We start from the raw sequence: 16,372 nt of genomic DNA on the forward strand, positions 1-16,372 counted from the left end.
ACCTGAGTTTTTAAATCTCTACTTTTGTCCTCCAAAATGTTTTATTCCACCATGATATCTATCTCTGTAAAGCACGCCACCATCCACTTAGTTACTCAAATCCCCAAACCATAATGCCCCTTTGATTCTTCTTTTTCTCTAACCTCACATTAAATCCATCACCAAGTCCTGTAAGTTCTATGTTGAAAATATATTCTGAATTTCACCACCTCTTACCATCACCACCGCTGTCCTTCAATTCCAAGCCATTGTGAGCTCTCACCTGGGCCAGTAGGCAAGTCCTTGTGAGTCTGTTTCTATTCTTGTCGCTGCTTAGTCTCTTCCTGATAGAACAGCCAGTCTTCTAAAAATATAAATGTAATTTCTTTACTCCCCTAGTTAAGATCTTCCAATGGCTTCAATTTCACTGAGAATAAAATTAAAATGGGTCTTAAGGAGCAGGCTGTTCTCACCTAACCTTTTGCTAATTTTCTAGCTCATTTTCCGTCAACCTTTGGGGCTTCTTTCTGCTTCTCAAGTAGGTCAGATGTCTGGGTCTTCACACGTATTGTCCCCCCTCAACTGGTTCCTTGTTATGTTTTAGGTCACAGCTCAAATGCCACCTCATCAGAGAACATTTGCCTGATTCACTAATTGCTAACACTCTCAAGTTTATTACACTGTTTAGAATTCTCATTTAAAAAATATATATATATCTTGTCACACTAGACTATAAGCACCATAAAATAGAGAATTTGTTTGATTGTTCAATGCTGTGAAACTGTCATCTAGAATCATATTGAGCACATTTAGACATTCAATAAATATCTATGGACTGATCATATGCATGACTTCTATTGCTTTATCCTTACACATTTATTTATAAAATAAATCAATATATTTATATATTCCGTTGAAATGTTTTGTAACTATTGCCAATACAATTATTTGTAAAAAGTAATCTATTTTAAAATTTCAAATGAATACAATTATTTAACCTTTAAAATTTAATTGTTTGCTGATGAATATATTATATTTTAGAGAAACAGAGTCTTTTGGCCTTGGAGTCCTCTAGAGAAAGCTGACAAGAAGAATCAGCTTATAGGTTGAGCTGAACAAGTTGAGTTGTGTAATTAGACTGCATATCTGATTATCGGTTACCTATGTAGAATTGGGGAGCCAAAATTCTTGCAACGTAACCTCAAGTTTCCTCTGTTATGGCAGCATCAAAAAAGCAACCAATCTTCTTGCAGAGATGTTTTTAAGAATAAACATATGCAAATAATGAGAACAGACAATTAAAATACTAGATATAGACTGACATAAGGAGATTTGAGCTTAAATTTTAGCTTACAACATGTGTCCCAGAGGGAAGTCAGGGCTAGGCTGATATTTGTGAGCATGGGCTGGGCTCCCAGCCTGAGGGAGACTTTGCGTCCTGACTCCAACTCAAAAATCCTGAAAAATTCATCATTCCTGGGCCGTTTTGCAGACAAAACCAGACAGCATCCCCAAAGCACTAAGAATAGTGTTAGGTATATAAGTGCCTAATGGTATTATTCTAATTATTATCTTGGGTTAATCCCTTTCTGTCTCTGAAACTCTGATTCCTTATCTGTAAATTGCAGATAATACTTCCTATTTTGCAAGTTGTTTGATACATTACTAATATATTGTTAGGAATTTAATAATTTTTTTCACACATTTTATTTAATTGGATCCACACAGGCACTAAGTGAGAATAAACATAATTATCATCTCCATTTCCAGATGAAGAGTCTCAGACTACATAACAAACCAAAGTCACACAGTCAGGACTGTATCTAAGGCCCTCAACTTTTGGCAATTTGGAACATACAGCAAGTAAGAACTGCCAAGGCGATGCTATGCAGAAGGTGCATCGTATTCTTTTCTTACGTAGGCTACAATGCATCCTGGAACCGCTGAGGAGGTTCTTTTTAATTTAAATTGACTAGTGTAAACTACTATTCTATTCCCAAACTTCCTGTATGCCTAGGGCTCTGAAGCCTTCTGCTTTGGGCGGGCAGCCATTCTGCTAAACTTTGGTTTGAACTGCTCTCCCTGGAGCTCTCAAATATTCTGAGAAGTGTGCTCTTTTTTCCTTCAAACTTTGATCCTCTTAGAACTACTCTTTCCCACAAAGTTGTCTGATCTAGGTTGTTTTCACAAACTGTTGAATTGGTGGCTTTTGCTCCTAATAAGTAGACCCTCCGCTCTCCAGCCAGACCACATTTGCTTTCTCACTTATAGCCTCCTCCTTCTTTTATTTCTTATATCCTGGATCACTAGTCATTTCTAGCTTGAGCTTATCTGTATAAACCTTGTTTTATTTCCTGTGAGTCAACTATCTTATGACAGAAGAATCGACACCCTCAAAGCCCTAATTAGTCAAATAGATATTGAGATTTTCTTTTGCCTACATAAAATCACACATGATTGATGGCTGAAGCAAAACTGGGAGTTATCTTTTTTAAGCTCTTCAAAACTTGTCCTTCCCCAAAGGATGATCTAGATGGAGACAATAAAATGAGAAGATAATTATGCCCCTAGAACCATCTATTTTTCTCATTCTTCCCTATTTCTCTTTCTTCCTAATTTGTCTTCCTTATATGTCTTCAATTTAATAATTTAATTCTACCGCTGAAATATTTGGCATTAGAGCAATAGCAGCTTTCTAGAAACTATTAGCTTGACACATAGCCACCAAGCCCAAAACAAATTGTCAGAAAAAAAAATTACTGAAATATTTGTTTTAACCTTAATTTAGACACCACTTCCTCAAATTCAAGCCTTTCACTGAAACCTAAACAATGCAGTTCTTCTGAAACGTTTTGGTTTGGGAAAACATGCTTGTGATTTGGTAAAACCCAGATGATGAGTCAGAGTGTTGTATTTGAAGTCATCTGGATTGAACAGCTGCCCCTCAGCCTGCTTGTTACCTCCTGCCCAAACATATTCCCTCAGGAGACTGTCAACTCCTCAAGACAACATTCCAGGTCCCTATTTTCTTTTATTCTCCCTCAGGCTCCCAAATACCTGCCTGATACCATTTTGTGCACTCACTCCGAGTCCAGCCACCTTGAGTCCGCTCCCCTTAGCCGTCCACCTTTGGTAACTGAAGCCCTGACTTTCCTGCCACCCTTCCAGTCACCTTTCTTCACCAGCCACACTGGCCTCATCTTTTGGTTCAAAGGTAGATCAGGGAAGCAGCCCCTCGCCAATAACCTACGTGCACTGCTGAAGCCACTCGCGGGCCATATGCTTGTCCTGGGCAGAAATCCTACTGGGTCACATGTCAGTGGTAGTTGTTCAAGAAAAATGTTGCCATCTCGGCCCCTGGAGAAGGGGTAGTAAAAGGCTTAGCTAAGGTTGTTTCTTGCATTTCTTTTTCCACTTCTTCAACCCTAGTGCTAACACTATACATTTCCATGAACCGACTCACAATATTGCTTTTAGTATGCAGGGGGGCCTGCTTCCCTTCTTGGAATCACATTTTCATCCTTTCTTAAGAAGCACATATGTTCCTGCTGAAAAGAGCAGCAGAAAGCTGCAAACACTTGTTGTTTCCAAAGTGGAACTTGGATTTGGAGCATGCACAAAAAGAGCCAAGTCTGAATGCAACGATATGCAGTGCTGGGCCAGCTTAGAATTTATGGCGTGAAGTGTGGGATATTAAAGTCAGAAAAGATGCGGGCACAGGCTTGTTTTTATTTCAATTGCTTGAGGATGGAGTCTCAGCCACTTAGGTAATATTCATGAAAACAAGACAAAATAGGATTTTCTGAGGACTGACCTGAGAAGCTAAGAGAGCAGGGGATAAGCTTGAGAATGGGAGTCTTCTGGTACTGACAACAGTGATTTGAACCAAATTTGTTCTTTTCATATGCAAATAAGCTGTCTGCTGTACAGCTGGTATCTTCATTCCTCCCAGCACAGACAATCCAAGAGCATTTCCCAAGAGCACCATTGTTCCAGGCAGAGGTTGTGTTGTTTTTCTTTCGCTCTTAATTTCTCAGTGATACTTAAACTGAGAATTGGTAGTGGGTGTGAAGTTTATTTTAGTATCAATATTATTCCCAGCTAAAGAAGTGAATTTAAGCCCCCCCGTTTTTTTTTCCTTTAAAAGGCCAGAGTGTTTCTATATAACACACACACAGACACAAGTAAAACATGGTGACATGTATTAATATTGTTCTGTTATAGGATGGTAAAAACAACAACAACAACAAATTTTATTTCAGGGCTTATTCCCCACAATCTGAATCTAGTATTTTACATCAAGGAAATCAGTTTAATTTACAAGTGAATCAGTTATAAAGAAATTTAGGAGCAGTGGTGCTCAAATCTCAATGTGGCAAGAATTCTAAAGCAATATTTCTATAATAAAATCTCTTATATTCCCTCTTGCAAATTATTGTCTATATTCCTCAATAACTCTGTCATCTGTTTCCTCCCCATGGAATTAGATTCATCCTTTCCTCAAGTTTTATTTGGATTCTGTTAACAGAGTGTTGAGAGTCTTAAAATTCTTGTTAGAAAGCTAAATCACCATTGAATATGCAGAGAACCAGACTAAGCAGAATGATATTATTGAAAACAAATTAACTCAGGTTGCTGAATGCTAAGCTATTGGTTAAATAAAAAGATAGTATTTATCCTTGAGCCATACACTGTAACCACAAATATTGACTGGCTGCTTAGTAAAAAGTATGAATATGGAGCTAATGGAACTATGAGGCAGCAATAGGCATGTTGTTCTAGACATGAACTAACACAAGGAAGGGGTCTAAGGCCAATGCTTCCTGGCACATATTAAGCATTTAGCAAATTATGTTTCCTGCCACTCCTCACCTTCTTTACAAGTTTCATGTACTATCTTTAATGATAAAGCCCCTAAAATATGGAAAATATTAGCATTTTATGTTTTCAAGGTAGGAATACTAGTATCTAGCATTATTTCAATATGCCTAAGGGATTCTTGCATTAGGATGTCTTTATTTATTTGTCTGTATGTTTATTCACTCATTTAGTTTATGTGTATATATGTGCTGATTTCTTAGGTTGATTTCTTATTTTTCAACCTTAAACATTGAATTGCTTTTATCCCCTGACCTTTTAGAAGCCTAAAATTAATACTGTTGTTTCCCCTGATATGAGTATTGTCTTTCTTGGAGAGAAAGACCCTGATTTTGAATTTGGGACGTTAATTTTTTGAACTTGGTGACTTAAAAGACAAAAGAAAACACACAAAAATCCCATAAGTTTTCTGATTTAAAAAAAAAAAAACAACTTTTTAAAAATGCCAACTTTTCTACATTTGTTCTTATTTTTCCAACAAATATCTCTTATGTTGGCAGTGATGCATGGTTCTTTAGGAAGTGTGTGCTAATTAAAATCTCCCACACAAAAGTTAAGGAGAACTTAACACATTTTTGTTTTGTTTCCATAAAGACTTCGAAAACAATGAACAGCAGGGAGAAGCTGTGGTTTGTTAAGAGCAGGGTGTGCTTGACTCCTAGAGTCCCCAGTCTTATAAAATATATGAGGGGTGACTTTGATAACCTTGTCTTTCAGAGTAATGAGAGAAACATATGTTGGAGAGGAAATATGAGATGGCAGAGAAGAGAACAAAAAGGAATAACGTTAAATGAGGAAAATTATAGAAAGCAGGCTTGCTCGATTGAAAATAAGCTAAAATGAGAGGAAGGACAAGCTGAGAAGCTACTCTCGATGAATTGAAGACTCAAAGATTTTACAGAGAATACAGAATAAAGATAGAAAGATACATATTCATGACCATAAATCAACTCAGCATGATCTAGAGCCATATTCTTCTAAGAAATAACCATAAACAGACAGTCGATAATAAGGGGAGTATTCCCAACTACTTGTGCAATTCTCATTGTGTGGATATTAGTATAGGCAGAAACACTGTACATTCTGCTATTTTACCATACACAATTGAATTATCATGGAATGCAGTGCACTGATCCTAGGCGGTACCCTCTTCTGAATGTACCCAGGGCATCTGAACTGGAGAGGTTGACATCCTAGGCTTCCGAAAATTGCTGTCTTAAAATTCTTGAGGGGAAGGGAGAATAAAGAACAAAAAGGCAATGGAGATTAAAAATAGGAAAGCATATTATGCTAGTAAAGTAATTAGAGAGAGGGGCTATTAGGCTCTTTAAGTGCTCTATATATCTTTTAATGTATGATATAAATTGATTTAATCTAGTTGTAATCATCAGTATAGAATGGTAACTGTGAAACCATATAATGGAGTCCAATAATTTATTAGACTGGAAACATAACCTAAATTGGCTTATCAGTTGATTAGTGGAATCTAATTTTATGGAGTACAAAGAGGAAGGATATCTATGTGACAGCTTTGAGAAACCCAAACAAACATTAAGAATTTGAGAAGTGAATAAAACCTGCCCCCTAGGCTGCAAAAGTCTTTTGCTCATCCTTAGGGAAGTGATGGTAAGATAAGAACGGTGCTATTGAGGGAGGCAGGAAGCCAAATGGTTATTTCCCTAAAGCTCCAGGTTGTTTTTGTTTTGTTTTTTTGTTTTTGAGTCAGAGTCTTTACGTCACCAGGCTGGAGTGCAGTGGTGCAATCTCAGCTCACTGCAACCTCCACCTCCCTGGTTCAAGTGATTCTTGTGCCTCAGCCTCCCAAGTACCTGGGATTACAGGCACACCTCAGCTAATTTTTGTATTTTTTTGTAGAGGTGAGGTTGCGCTGTGTTGGCTAGGCTGGTCTCGAACTTCTGACTGCAATCCATCACTTGCCTGGGTCTTCCAAAGTGCTAAGATTACAGGCATTAGACACTGTGCCTGGCCACTGTTTGTATTAAGGACACTTTCTATTCTAGGATACCAAAGTCCTCTGTACACTGGCCTTTTTTCTCTTAACAGGCATGGATTTATCTCTTCCATTTTTCCTATGCAGTGTCTATAGAGGGTATAAGAGGTGAGCTTTCATCAGAGTCGAAGGTATGCTTCTGTCACACTATATTGGGTTCTAGTTGTAACATTTAGTTTTCATTGCAAGAGTAAAAAAGCTTTATTAGCATCCACATTGTTCCCTTTTGATGAAGGAAATGTACAGAGCAGAGAAGCAACTCTTTCCCTGACCCTTTGGGACATCTCAGTAGTTAAGCTAACGCTCCCCTGTGGGCCATCATCCCCTGAGTAATGGAATGCTAACCTCCTAGTTAAATCCCTGCTTAAGGGGTGAGTTGACACATGTAGCACAAATGCTGGAAGACAGAAAGTCAAGCTTGCTTCCTCCATTGTTAGTTTCTCATTTGGAAGTGCCTCATTAGAGGTGAAACTTAGAAGTGTACACATCTGATTTCACAGAAAGAAATATATTATTAATGATGCCACTGATTTTCACAGTTAACACATCATATAGTAAAGAGTTCTAAAAAATGTATATTTAGCTATCTGAGAACAAGAAGGTAAAAAAAAAAAAAGTCACAGGCATATATTTAACAAATGCTTTTATAAAAAAAAGAACAATGTTATATAAAATTAGGACCAATCTGGAATATCTTGAGCATATAATTAGTATAAAAATGTAGGATAGATAAAATCCATTTTGGGTTAGTGCACGGTATATCTATATTAATATCAATAATTTAAAGGGACTCATATATTAGCATTCTATATACATTATCTTATTGTCATTACAGCAAATTTATAAAATGCGATCTTTTACTTCCGTTTTACAGCTGCTAGAATAGAGATTCAAAGAGATTGGGTAATTCATCCAAAGTCATACATAGCTCTCTCAAGTAAGGTTTTATCTTAAGTTTAAAAAAAAACACATTTCTTTATCCTCCTTACGCGATGGTATGTGGGTTCTCCTCTAAACCTAAATTTCCTTTGGCTAATTTTGAGTACAGAATTGTAGAGATGAGGAAATTCTTGACATATCCCCCTTATTCATTCCCACCCACCTGTGGCTACTGCTCTGTTCTGGAGAAAAGAGGATAAATTTTGTTGGATTCCATTAACATTGAATGGCAAGAAGAGAGACAAAATAAGAGTTAGGCAAGAAAAAGACCTCACTTCACAGAAGAAAGTTTTCTTAGGGGGAAATAGATGGTCACTTGGGTTTGACCATGAATTCACAGTGCCTCAGTGGTTCACACCACCACTATCCTAAAAGCCCGGGCAGGCACCTACTTGTTGACACCCACCTTGTATAATGCATGCCTCACAACTACTTGAATTTGGGCTGTGTTGCTGAATGAACAGTTGTGTTCTACTTCAAATTGATTATTGCTGAGACTGAGCTCTCTGATGTGAGTCAAGAGGTATTTTTAGGCTTCCAGCCAAAATTGGTTGGAATGATAGGATCATGGACTCAATAGCCTTTACCTGATTTCCAAATAATGGCTACAGGAAACAGCAACTGATACTTTATAAAAAGCAGTATTTTGGTGTAGACAGAATCTTTGACTTCACAAAAATCCTGAAGAGCCCTGCCTTTTAGCTCTGGACTTTCCAATATGAGAACTACCGGAGTGGAAAATAATCTGTGCCCTCTTCCTAAAGGCTAGATAGTAGCCATAAACATCAAGACCAGAGCTTAGAAATTTCTATTCCTCAGAAAAACTTCTGGCCAAATATAGCAACAGATGTATTTTGTGTGGCTCTTTCAGTGCTTGCCTGCACAGCGACTGCGGATTTCAAGCTTTGAAGAAATCCTAAAATCAAGGACACAATGACTTTTTATGGAGGTTCCATCTTTTGACACAGCGTAGGCTTTCCAGCTTGCTCAGTGCCTAGCCCTCCCTACAGATAATGAGTCTCCATTTATTTATTCATTTACTTATTTATTTATTGAGATGGAGTTTCATTCTTATTGCCATATTTTGATACAGAGTCTCACTCTGTCGCCCAGGCTGTAGCGCAAAGATGTGATCTCGCCTCACTGCAACCTCGGCCTCCTGGGTTCAAGCGATGTTCCCGCCTCAGCCTCCCAAGTAGCTGGGATTACACCCACCACCATGCCCAACTAATTTTTGTATTTTTAGTAGGGATGGGTTTTTGCCATGTTGGCCAGGCTGGTCTCAAACTCCTGACCTCAAGCGATCTGCCCGCCTCAGCCTCCCAAAGTGCTGAGATTACAGGTCTGAGCCACGGCATCTGGTCCCTTCCATTTATTTTTATCATGTGCTTCCACCGAGGATTTCCTTCTAGTAGAGTGACGGCTGCCTGGCTCCTGTACAAAGATGAGCTGGGGACGCCTGTAGGCATCTCACAAACAGTCACTCATAGTAGAATGTGAACCCTCATATTACTAGTTACTATAGCAAAATTAACCAGAAAAAAATATAGTTATGCACAGCTCTTTATTTTTTTCTAAAGACAAGTTACAAATTATAGTTTTTTTAAAAAATTTATTTCTCTTTTAAGATACTTTTAAACAATTCAATACTAAACAAAGCCATTAAAAAGGCAGAAATAAAAGTAAAAATCTACTGATGAATGAATGATTGCAGTAGCGTTTGTTTGTTACTGACCATTAGATGCAAGTGGGTAGAATTGAATAAACCAAATGAAATGGAAGCAAAATCCCAAAGCATTGCATTCTTTAGTCTTCCAAGCTGAGGAAGGTGACGGATTCAGGACGCTTCTAGAGTAGGATTATATTTGGTTAATGAGCAGTGGTAAGTATAGCTGGAAGACAGATGTAACTTGCTATTTATTTGTTTATTTATTTATGAGACAGAGTCTCATTCTGTCACCCAGGCTGAAGTGCAGTGGTGCAATATCAGCTCACTGCAACCTCCATCCCCCGGGCTCAAGTGATTCTCATGCCTTAGCCTCCTCAGTAGCTAGGACTACAGGCATGTGCCACCACGCCGAACTAATTTTTATATTTTTAGTACAGATGGGGTTTCGCCATCTTGGCCAGGCTAGTGTCAAACTCCTGACCTCAGCCACTTTTTTTTTTTTCCTGAAAACAGATTTTTTTCAGCATTCTCTATTGGCTGCTAAGTAATTCCCATGCAGATTAGATTTTAGAGTGATCATGTGAGTAATATCTCCATGAAACAGTCCAATTACTCATTATTTATCAGCCGCCTAGTGCGACAGATTCAGTATGTGCAGATCCACGATGTGAATAGGTTTCACCTTATGAAATTCAATGACTCACATACTAATTTAGTACTTATGAAGAAATATTGGACCTGGTAACAGCTTTTAAAAAGCTGAGTATGACTGAGTTAATAAAAACAAGTTTACACCATAATAAAACACCAGATATTGGTAAATGTTGATATTAATATTGATACATATTACTATGATGATATTAGTAAACTTTTTTTTTTGCACAGAAAAGTTCATTTATAAAAAGGACCAATTTCTTTCTCACTTCCACCCTGAGAAGTAGGTAGATGAGGCAATTGAGTGTCAGAGTTTATGGCTTACTCAGTGCCACAGAACTAGAAAGCAGTAAATCTGGGAGTACAGCTTAGGAATTCTGCCTGATCTCAGGGTCTCTCCAGGATGTCATGCTGCATAAGACTTAGGGAACAGTAAATTTTCTGAGCTGTAGAATAAAAAAGCACAGGCCAAGATATAATTAGTATTGTTTTCCTGTCAAGATGTAACCTTACTGTTTTAAGATATGGAATATAATACAAAGTATCGTCATTATTTTTTATCAGTATTAGGGGATGTGCAAATTGGGTTGGATGGAACATTTCAGTGTAATAGAAATTTTCTCTGTTTTTATGGGGAACGAGTCGAGAGTTTCTCTGTTAAAATAGTGAACAGCTGCTCACTTCTGGGGAATAACCACAGCCCACAATCAAGTCTGATAAGAACTCAGAAAAGAAGTGACTTATTTTGAACAAAGGTGTCATGAGCTCACAAGATAAGAGATGGGGCTACAGGCAGAAAGTGGGCAAGATGCCTGCATTTGAAACACAGTGGCCTCAGCTTTAAAATCCAGACAGATATGTGTCAATATCAGGAAATGAAAAAGAGCTGTTTACTGTGAGCAGAAACCCAACAGTGTCATTTTATGAGCAATAAAATTAAACACATTCATATGGCAAGTAGAGGAAATGATCAAAATCACCACCAAAGAACAGTGAAAATCTAAATCTAGCTTTTTCTTTCCTTCCGGTGATATGTTGACATTATTGAAACCTGGCATCAGTATTTTTTAAAACTGTAAGTTTCTTGGGTTGAGTAATAAAGAATAGTAGTGTGGCAGCTGGTCTTCCAAAGGGAGGTGGCATTGTGTGGGAGAGAAGGTCAGTATGCCAACAAGAGAAATGGAGCGGGTGGGGCAGGATGTAAAAGCTAGCGGAGAATTCTAGTCATCTAAATGTGAGCATAAACCTCTAGCTCTAGTTCTTTGTAAAACTGAAATAATTCAAAACATTATTTTAAGGAATAGAGAGAATTAGCAGAATGCCTAAAAAATAGTAAGGGTTAAATACATGTAGCTGTTATGTTTTTTCCATACATGCTTTCATAAGCTCTCTTCTGTTACTGGAGGCCTGTGGTTTATATAAGGGGGAAAAATAAGACAAAATGCCACACAGGAGCAGCAGGATCTCAAAGTCTGGCAAGCAGTTAAGCAGTTAGGTAATTTTCCCAGTGTTGCCTAGCTATTTGAACTAGAGTAAAATCATTCCCAAGTTCCAGCTTTTTCTATCTCTTTGTACTTCTAAAAGAGGTTATCTGTAAGCAGTTGAAAGGTGATAATTGTATCTATGATTTCCTTTGCTTTCAAGTTTCAGATTTAGGCCATATTACCTTTGTACCAATGGTGAAGATCTTGCAAACTCTGACAGTGCCACAACATACGTTAAATACCTCTTCTTCCTCTCCCTTCCTTTTATGGTCCTAGGAGTGGGGTAGGGATAGTATAGAACCCTGGATGCCCTCACCATGAAAATCAAGGACCCAGGGCTACTTCCCCCATTCATAGCTCCAGGCTGCAGCAACTCACCAGCTGAATTTAACTTGCACCACCTCTAATGAGGGCACTTTACATCTCAGCAAGTCAGCTGAGGGGAGTAAAATTACTATTTAATAGCGGGGGACTGGGTTGGTAGGGATAGAGAGGAACGTAGATTCAGACTTGCTTAGGAGGAATATTTTTCTGGATCTTTCTTCCCCAAATTGGGGGAATAATATGTGAGAGGGGAAAGTATTCAGGTAAATATGGTATAGTGGTGAGAGTCTGTAATATGAGCCTGGTGTCTCAAGAGAAAGTTCGTAACTTTCGTGGCCCCTGGGCAAGAATTAACCCATCTCCTCCAGGCTTAGTTTGTATTTCAGAACCAGGGCTTTAAAATCCTCCCTCTGCTTCCTCTTCCCCTGCTTGTGTGCTGTTGTGGTGGGGAAACTGCTCTCCGTGTTTCTGTTGGTGTGCATTACTGTGGGAGGCCAGTTCTAGCAAATACGTAGGTAAGGACCAAATATGCATTCAAACATTTGAGCTAATCCAACCAATGTCAATAAGGAACACCGAAGTTTCCCGGATATGGCCCAAATCAACTTTTACATCCTCAAGGAGTGTGAGTTAAAGCCCAGGGTTTAATGACTAATTAAAGTCACTGAAGTTTCTGAGCCATGTGTGCATAGTCACGCATTAGAGCTGGGATCTCAGACCAGTCATGACTTGCATGAGCTGCAAATGTGGTCAGTGGAAATGAACTCTCAATTCAGCTCCACAGCACGTGACTTCCTATTTCTGTAAGGTACTTCCAAGGCACTTCCTCTGTAAAACCAGCCTGAGCCCCAGGAGATTTCCTTCAGTGCTGTAGCTAAGTTTACTTTTAGCCCAGCGCAGAAGTTTTGCCTGAGATATGGTGTTAGTTTCTTTTCTTTCTCTCTCCTCTGCCGTTGGTTGCCAGCATGCAAGGATCTCGTGGCTCCTGTCCGTGATCGTAAATTGAATACACTGGTGCAGATCTCAGTAATCCACCCCGCGGAGCAGAGTCTGACAAGATACTCCAGCACTGAAATTGTGGAGGTGAGATGCTGTGTCCCTACATTAATCTCTCTCTCTCTCTCTCTCTCTCTCTCTCTCTGTGTGTGTGTGTGTGTGTGTGTGTGTGTGTGTCTGTCTGTCTGTCTGTCTCATCTCTTTCTCATCTCTCTCTTCTCTCTCTCCCTCTCCATCTCCCCTGTCCATCTCTGGATTTGAATGAACAGCTGAGTCCGTAGCAATGCTACACTACCACCCCGTGTCATTAAGGAGTACATACCTGAGATTATGAAGCATACCTTTGTAATTTACTAGAACGAACAAATGACGAAAGAATTGCGTCTTTTTTTTTTTTTTCATAAAAAGAGCTTATTTTTCACCCAAAGAGAGAAAAAAAAGTTCCCACTTTAAATTCTTTTATAAAGGATAGGATAAAGAAAAACAACTTATAGACTTCAAATTAATTGAAATATATATTTCTTTTGAGGAAAAAAAGGAAAGTTGTAGAGTACCCAGAGAAAATTTAAACATGTTAAGTGTTTTTGCCCTTTTTTTTCCCCTGTATTCTTTAGTCTGTGGAAACTTTATATTCTCTGCTATTTGTGTGTGTCTTTCAACATACAATGTTTTTCAAGGAAATGTAGATGATTAACTCGACAAACTGTTTTCAGGCAAAAGGTACAAGTAATACTCATCAGATGGGAGATTTCCTATTTACATTTACTGTTAGTAATATAACATTCAAAATGTGTCTAGAGGAAACATGTTATTGTGTTGGATCAGATTCAAAAGAGGAAGTATTTCTCTTTTGATTATTTTGTTCTGATCACACATTTCACAACCTTAGTGAATGAGAGAGATTTATTTAAACATCTGGGGCTGGAGAAAGTATACTCTAAACTTTTTAAGATTTGCTTGTTTTTCTTAGACTTGGGAGCTGCATATGTTTTGAATGAGGAATTTCTCTGTAAGAACCTAACTAGCCTGCCCCAGACCTGTCTGGCTCAGGGCTGACTGTCTGCTTTGATGCAGTGGTGGAATAAATGATTCAGACTGAACTGGAGTCATTTCTATAATGGGAATGACCCAGATACTGCATGCAGCCCTGAATATGCCCTTTAGAAATTTTAGGTTCCAGTGTTGGTATAATATATAGCTAATGCTATAGTTGAATTAAGAAAAATAATCTTATTCATATAAAGACATCTTAACTAAAATTGTAAGTTATTCATTTTACATAAAGTTAAAAATTCTGTTATTTTTAAAAATATTGCCAAAATTAATTTACTTATTCACTCATTTTTGAGTTTTTCTTATTTTTTATTTTATTGTGATAAAATACACATAAAATTCACCATCTTAACTATAAGAAATGTCTGATTTTGGCACATTTTAACATTTTATAATTGAACATGTTTTGCTGTTTTGGGTTATTTTATTCACTGCCTTTTCCAAAGTGCCTGATGCAGTGCCAAGCAAAAAGTATTTGTTGAATTGAAGAATGAATGAATGAGTTACGTGGGCTTCCAGAAATTCCCACAGACAATTGGTTTATAGAACTCTAGCAAACATCTCCATGATATTCAGCAATATATATGTATAAAATTTAATGCTGGATGTCAGCTCTAAAAATGAATTCTGAGGCAATGAAATATCCTGTGCATTGCATCCTGAGCTAGTAATTTTATAGCCCCAAATCCATCATATTTAGGGTTTCTTTCATTAGTTTTTCCAGTCATTCTGAGGAAAAAAAAAACACAGCTGAACATCTAAAAACAAATGGACACTATCAGAGCATGACTTTCAATTGAATCATTACAAAAAGGAAATAAATGGAAGCATAAGATTACCCTATGGTTCTTTATGAGAAAATGGCTTCATTTTAATTTGATCAGTCAATATCTTAGATTGTTTGCACAAATTACAAGTTATATCTATTAAATGCATTTTAAATGAACTGACTAACCCTAAAAAAGGGTTTTGTAGATGATGAAAGTAAACTTTTGCAAACAACTCTGACAATGATGCACGTTCATTTACTGTCAGCAGTTGTATCACTGCTTTAAGGCCCCGGGCCATGGTGTTGCCCATGGACAGCATTTGACAATTCAGATCTCTTCTAATAGAACTATTTCCAAGAAAAACAGACTCAGGCACACTTTCTGCTTTCTCATGTGTCACTTGCATGCTGCAAACTGCAGTTGCTGCCTTATTGAATCCAAGTTGTCTGCTTGTGCTGTTACAGGGAACAAGGGACCCACTGTTTTTGACTGGTGTCACATTCCCATCTGAGTATCCCATCTATGAGGAGACCAAAATAAAACTAACAGTCTATGATGTCAAGGATAAGTCTCATGACACTGTAAGTACTGGCACTTCTTTCCTTCTTTGGGAAAAAGTTATGCTTTTCCACACGATTAGATTTTTTTATGTAACTGACATTATTCAAAGAGTTTTTTTTTTTGCACTGTGTTTATGATTGTCTTATGTTTATTATTGTTTTTCTATTTTCCCAGATTTGCTTGGCTTGTTGCCAAATTGGCAATTGGGTAGAGCAAAAGCTTTCAGAACAGATTTGTCTTTTTCAGGAGAGCTGACTTGATCTTTTGGTTTACATTTTGTTGTTGCCTTTTTAAGTGAAGTGGGTGATATTGTGGATAGAAAGCAAATGGAAATTGGGTCATATTTAAAACTTTCTTGGTATAGTGATTATTCTAAAATAGGGAATTGACAAAGTGCTCTACTCTTACAATGCATTCTCTCTATATGGTATGCAAAATAATAAAGTGTACTATTGAGAAACTGCCGACATTTTTCTTGATGTTGTTACTGGCACCAAAGCAAACAGCAGGTAACTGGAAACACTTGGAAGAAGCTTTAACTGCTCTCTTTACATGAAGGGCAGGCGAAGTCCAATGGTCTTTTGTACTACATTCTTCAGTCTTCCTACCTGGTCTGAATATTCCTCCAACTGAATCATCCCTCCTGGTTAGATAAGTACTCAGGCACTATCTCTAGAGGACACTGTTAAAATTTGTGGACAGGAGAAAATGCTATTGGGGCGGTATTGAGAAGAGGAAGGCAGTTCTCTCCTTTAAATTTCCCTCATTAGCATGAACTTGTGTGACAGACTTGATGGCCAATAGTGAGGCAGGAGGCAGTAAACTCTTTTTCTTTTTTTTAAATTGTACTGTAGGTTCTGGGGTACATGTGCAGATCATGCAGGATTGTTGCATAGGTACATATGTGACAGTGTGGTTTGCTACCTCCATCCCTCCGTCACCTATAACTGGCATTTCTCCCCATGTTATCCCTCCCCAACCTTCCCACCCCCTACTGTCCCTCCCCTAGCCTCCCTCAACAGACCCCAGTGTGTGATGTACCCCTCCTTGTGTC

General features: G+C 38.0%; 1 protein-coding gene across 8 annotated transcripts in view; it reads left to right on the forward strand.

Moving 5' to 3' along the window:
- Window positions 1-16,372, forward strand: part of INPP4B (inositol polyphosphate-4-phosphatase type II B) — an 841,422-nt gene that overhangs the window by 442,129 nt on the left and 382,921 nt on the right. For all 8 annotated transcript variants that reach the window (XM_032246545.1, XM_032246548.1, XM_032246546.1 and 5 more), the window contains 2 exons: window positions 12,903-13,021; window positions 15,222-15,338. In XM_032246545.1, the coding sequence (XP_032102436.1) occupies window positions 12,903-13,021; window positions 15,222-15,338 (236 nt within the window). The remainder of the gene's footprint in view (window positions 1-12,902; window positions 13,022-15,221; window positions 15,339-16,372) is intronic.

Source organism: Sapajus apella, unplaced genomic scaffold (assembly GCF_009761245.1).
Source record: "Sapajus apella isolate SASKATOON/1434 unplaced genomic scaffold, GSC_monkey_1.0 scaffold61, whole genome shotgun sequence".
Lineage (NCBI taxonomy): Eukaryota > Metazoa > Chordata > Mammalia > Primates > Cebidae > Sapajus > Sapajus apella.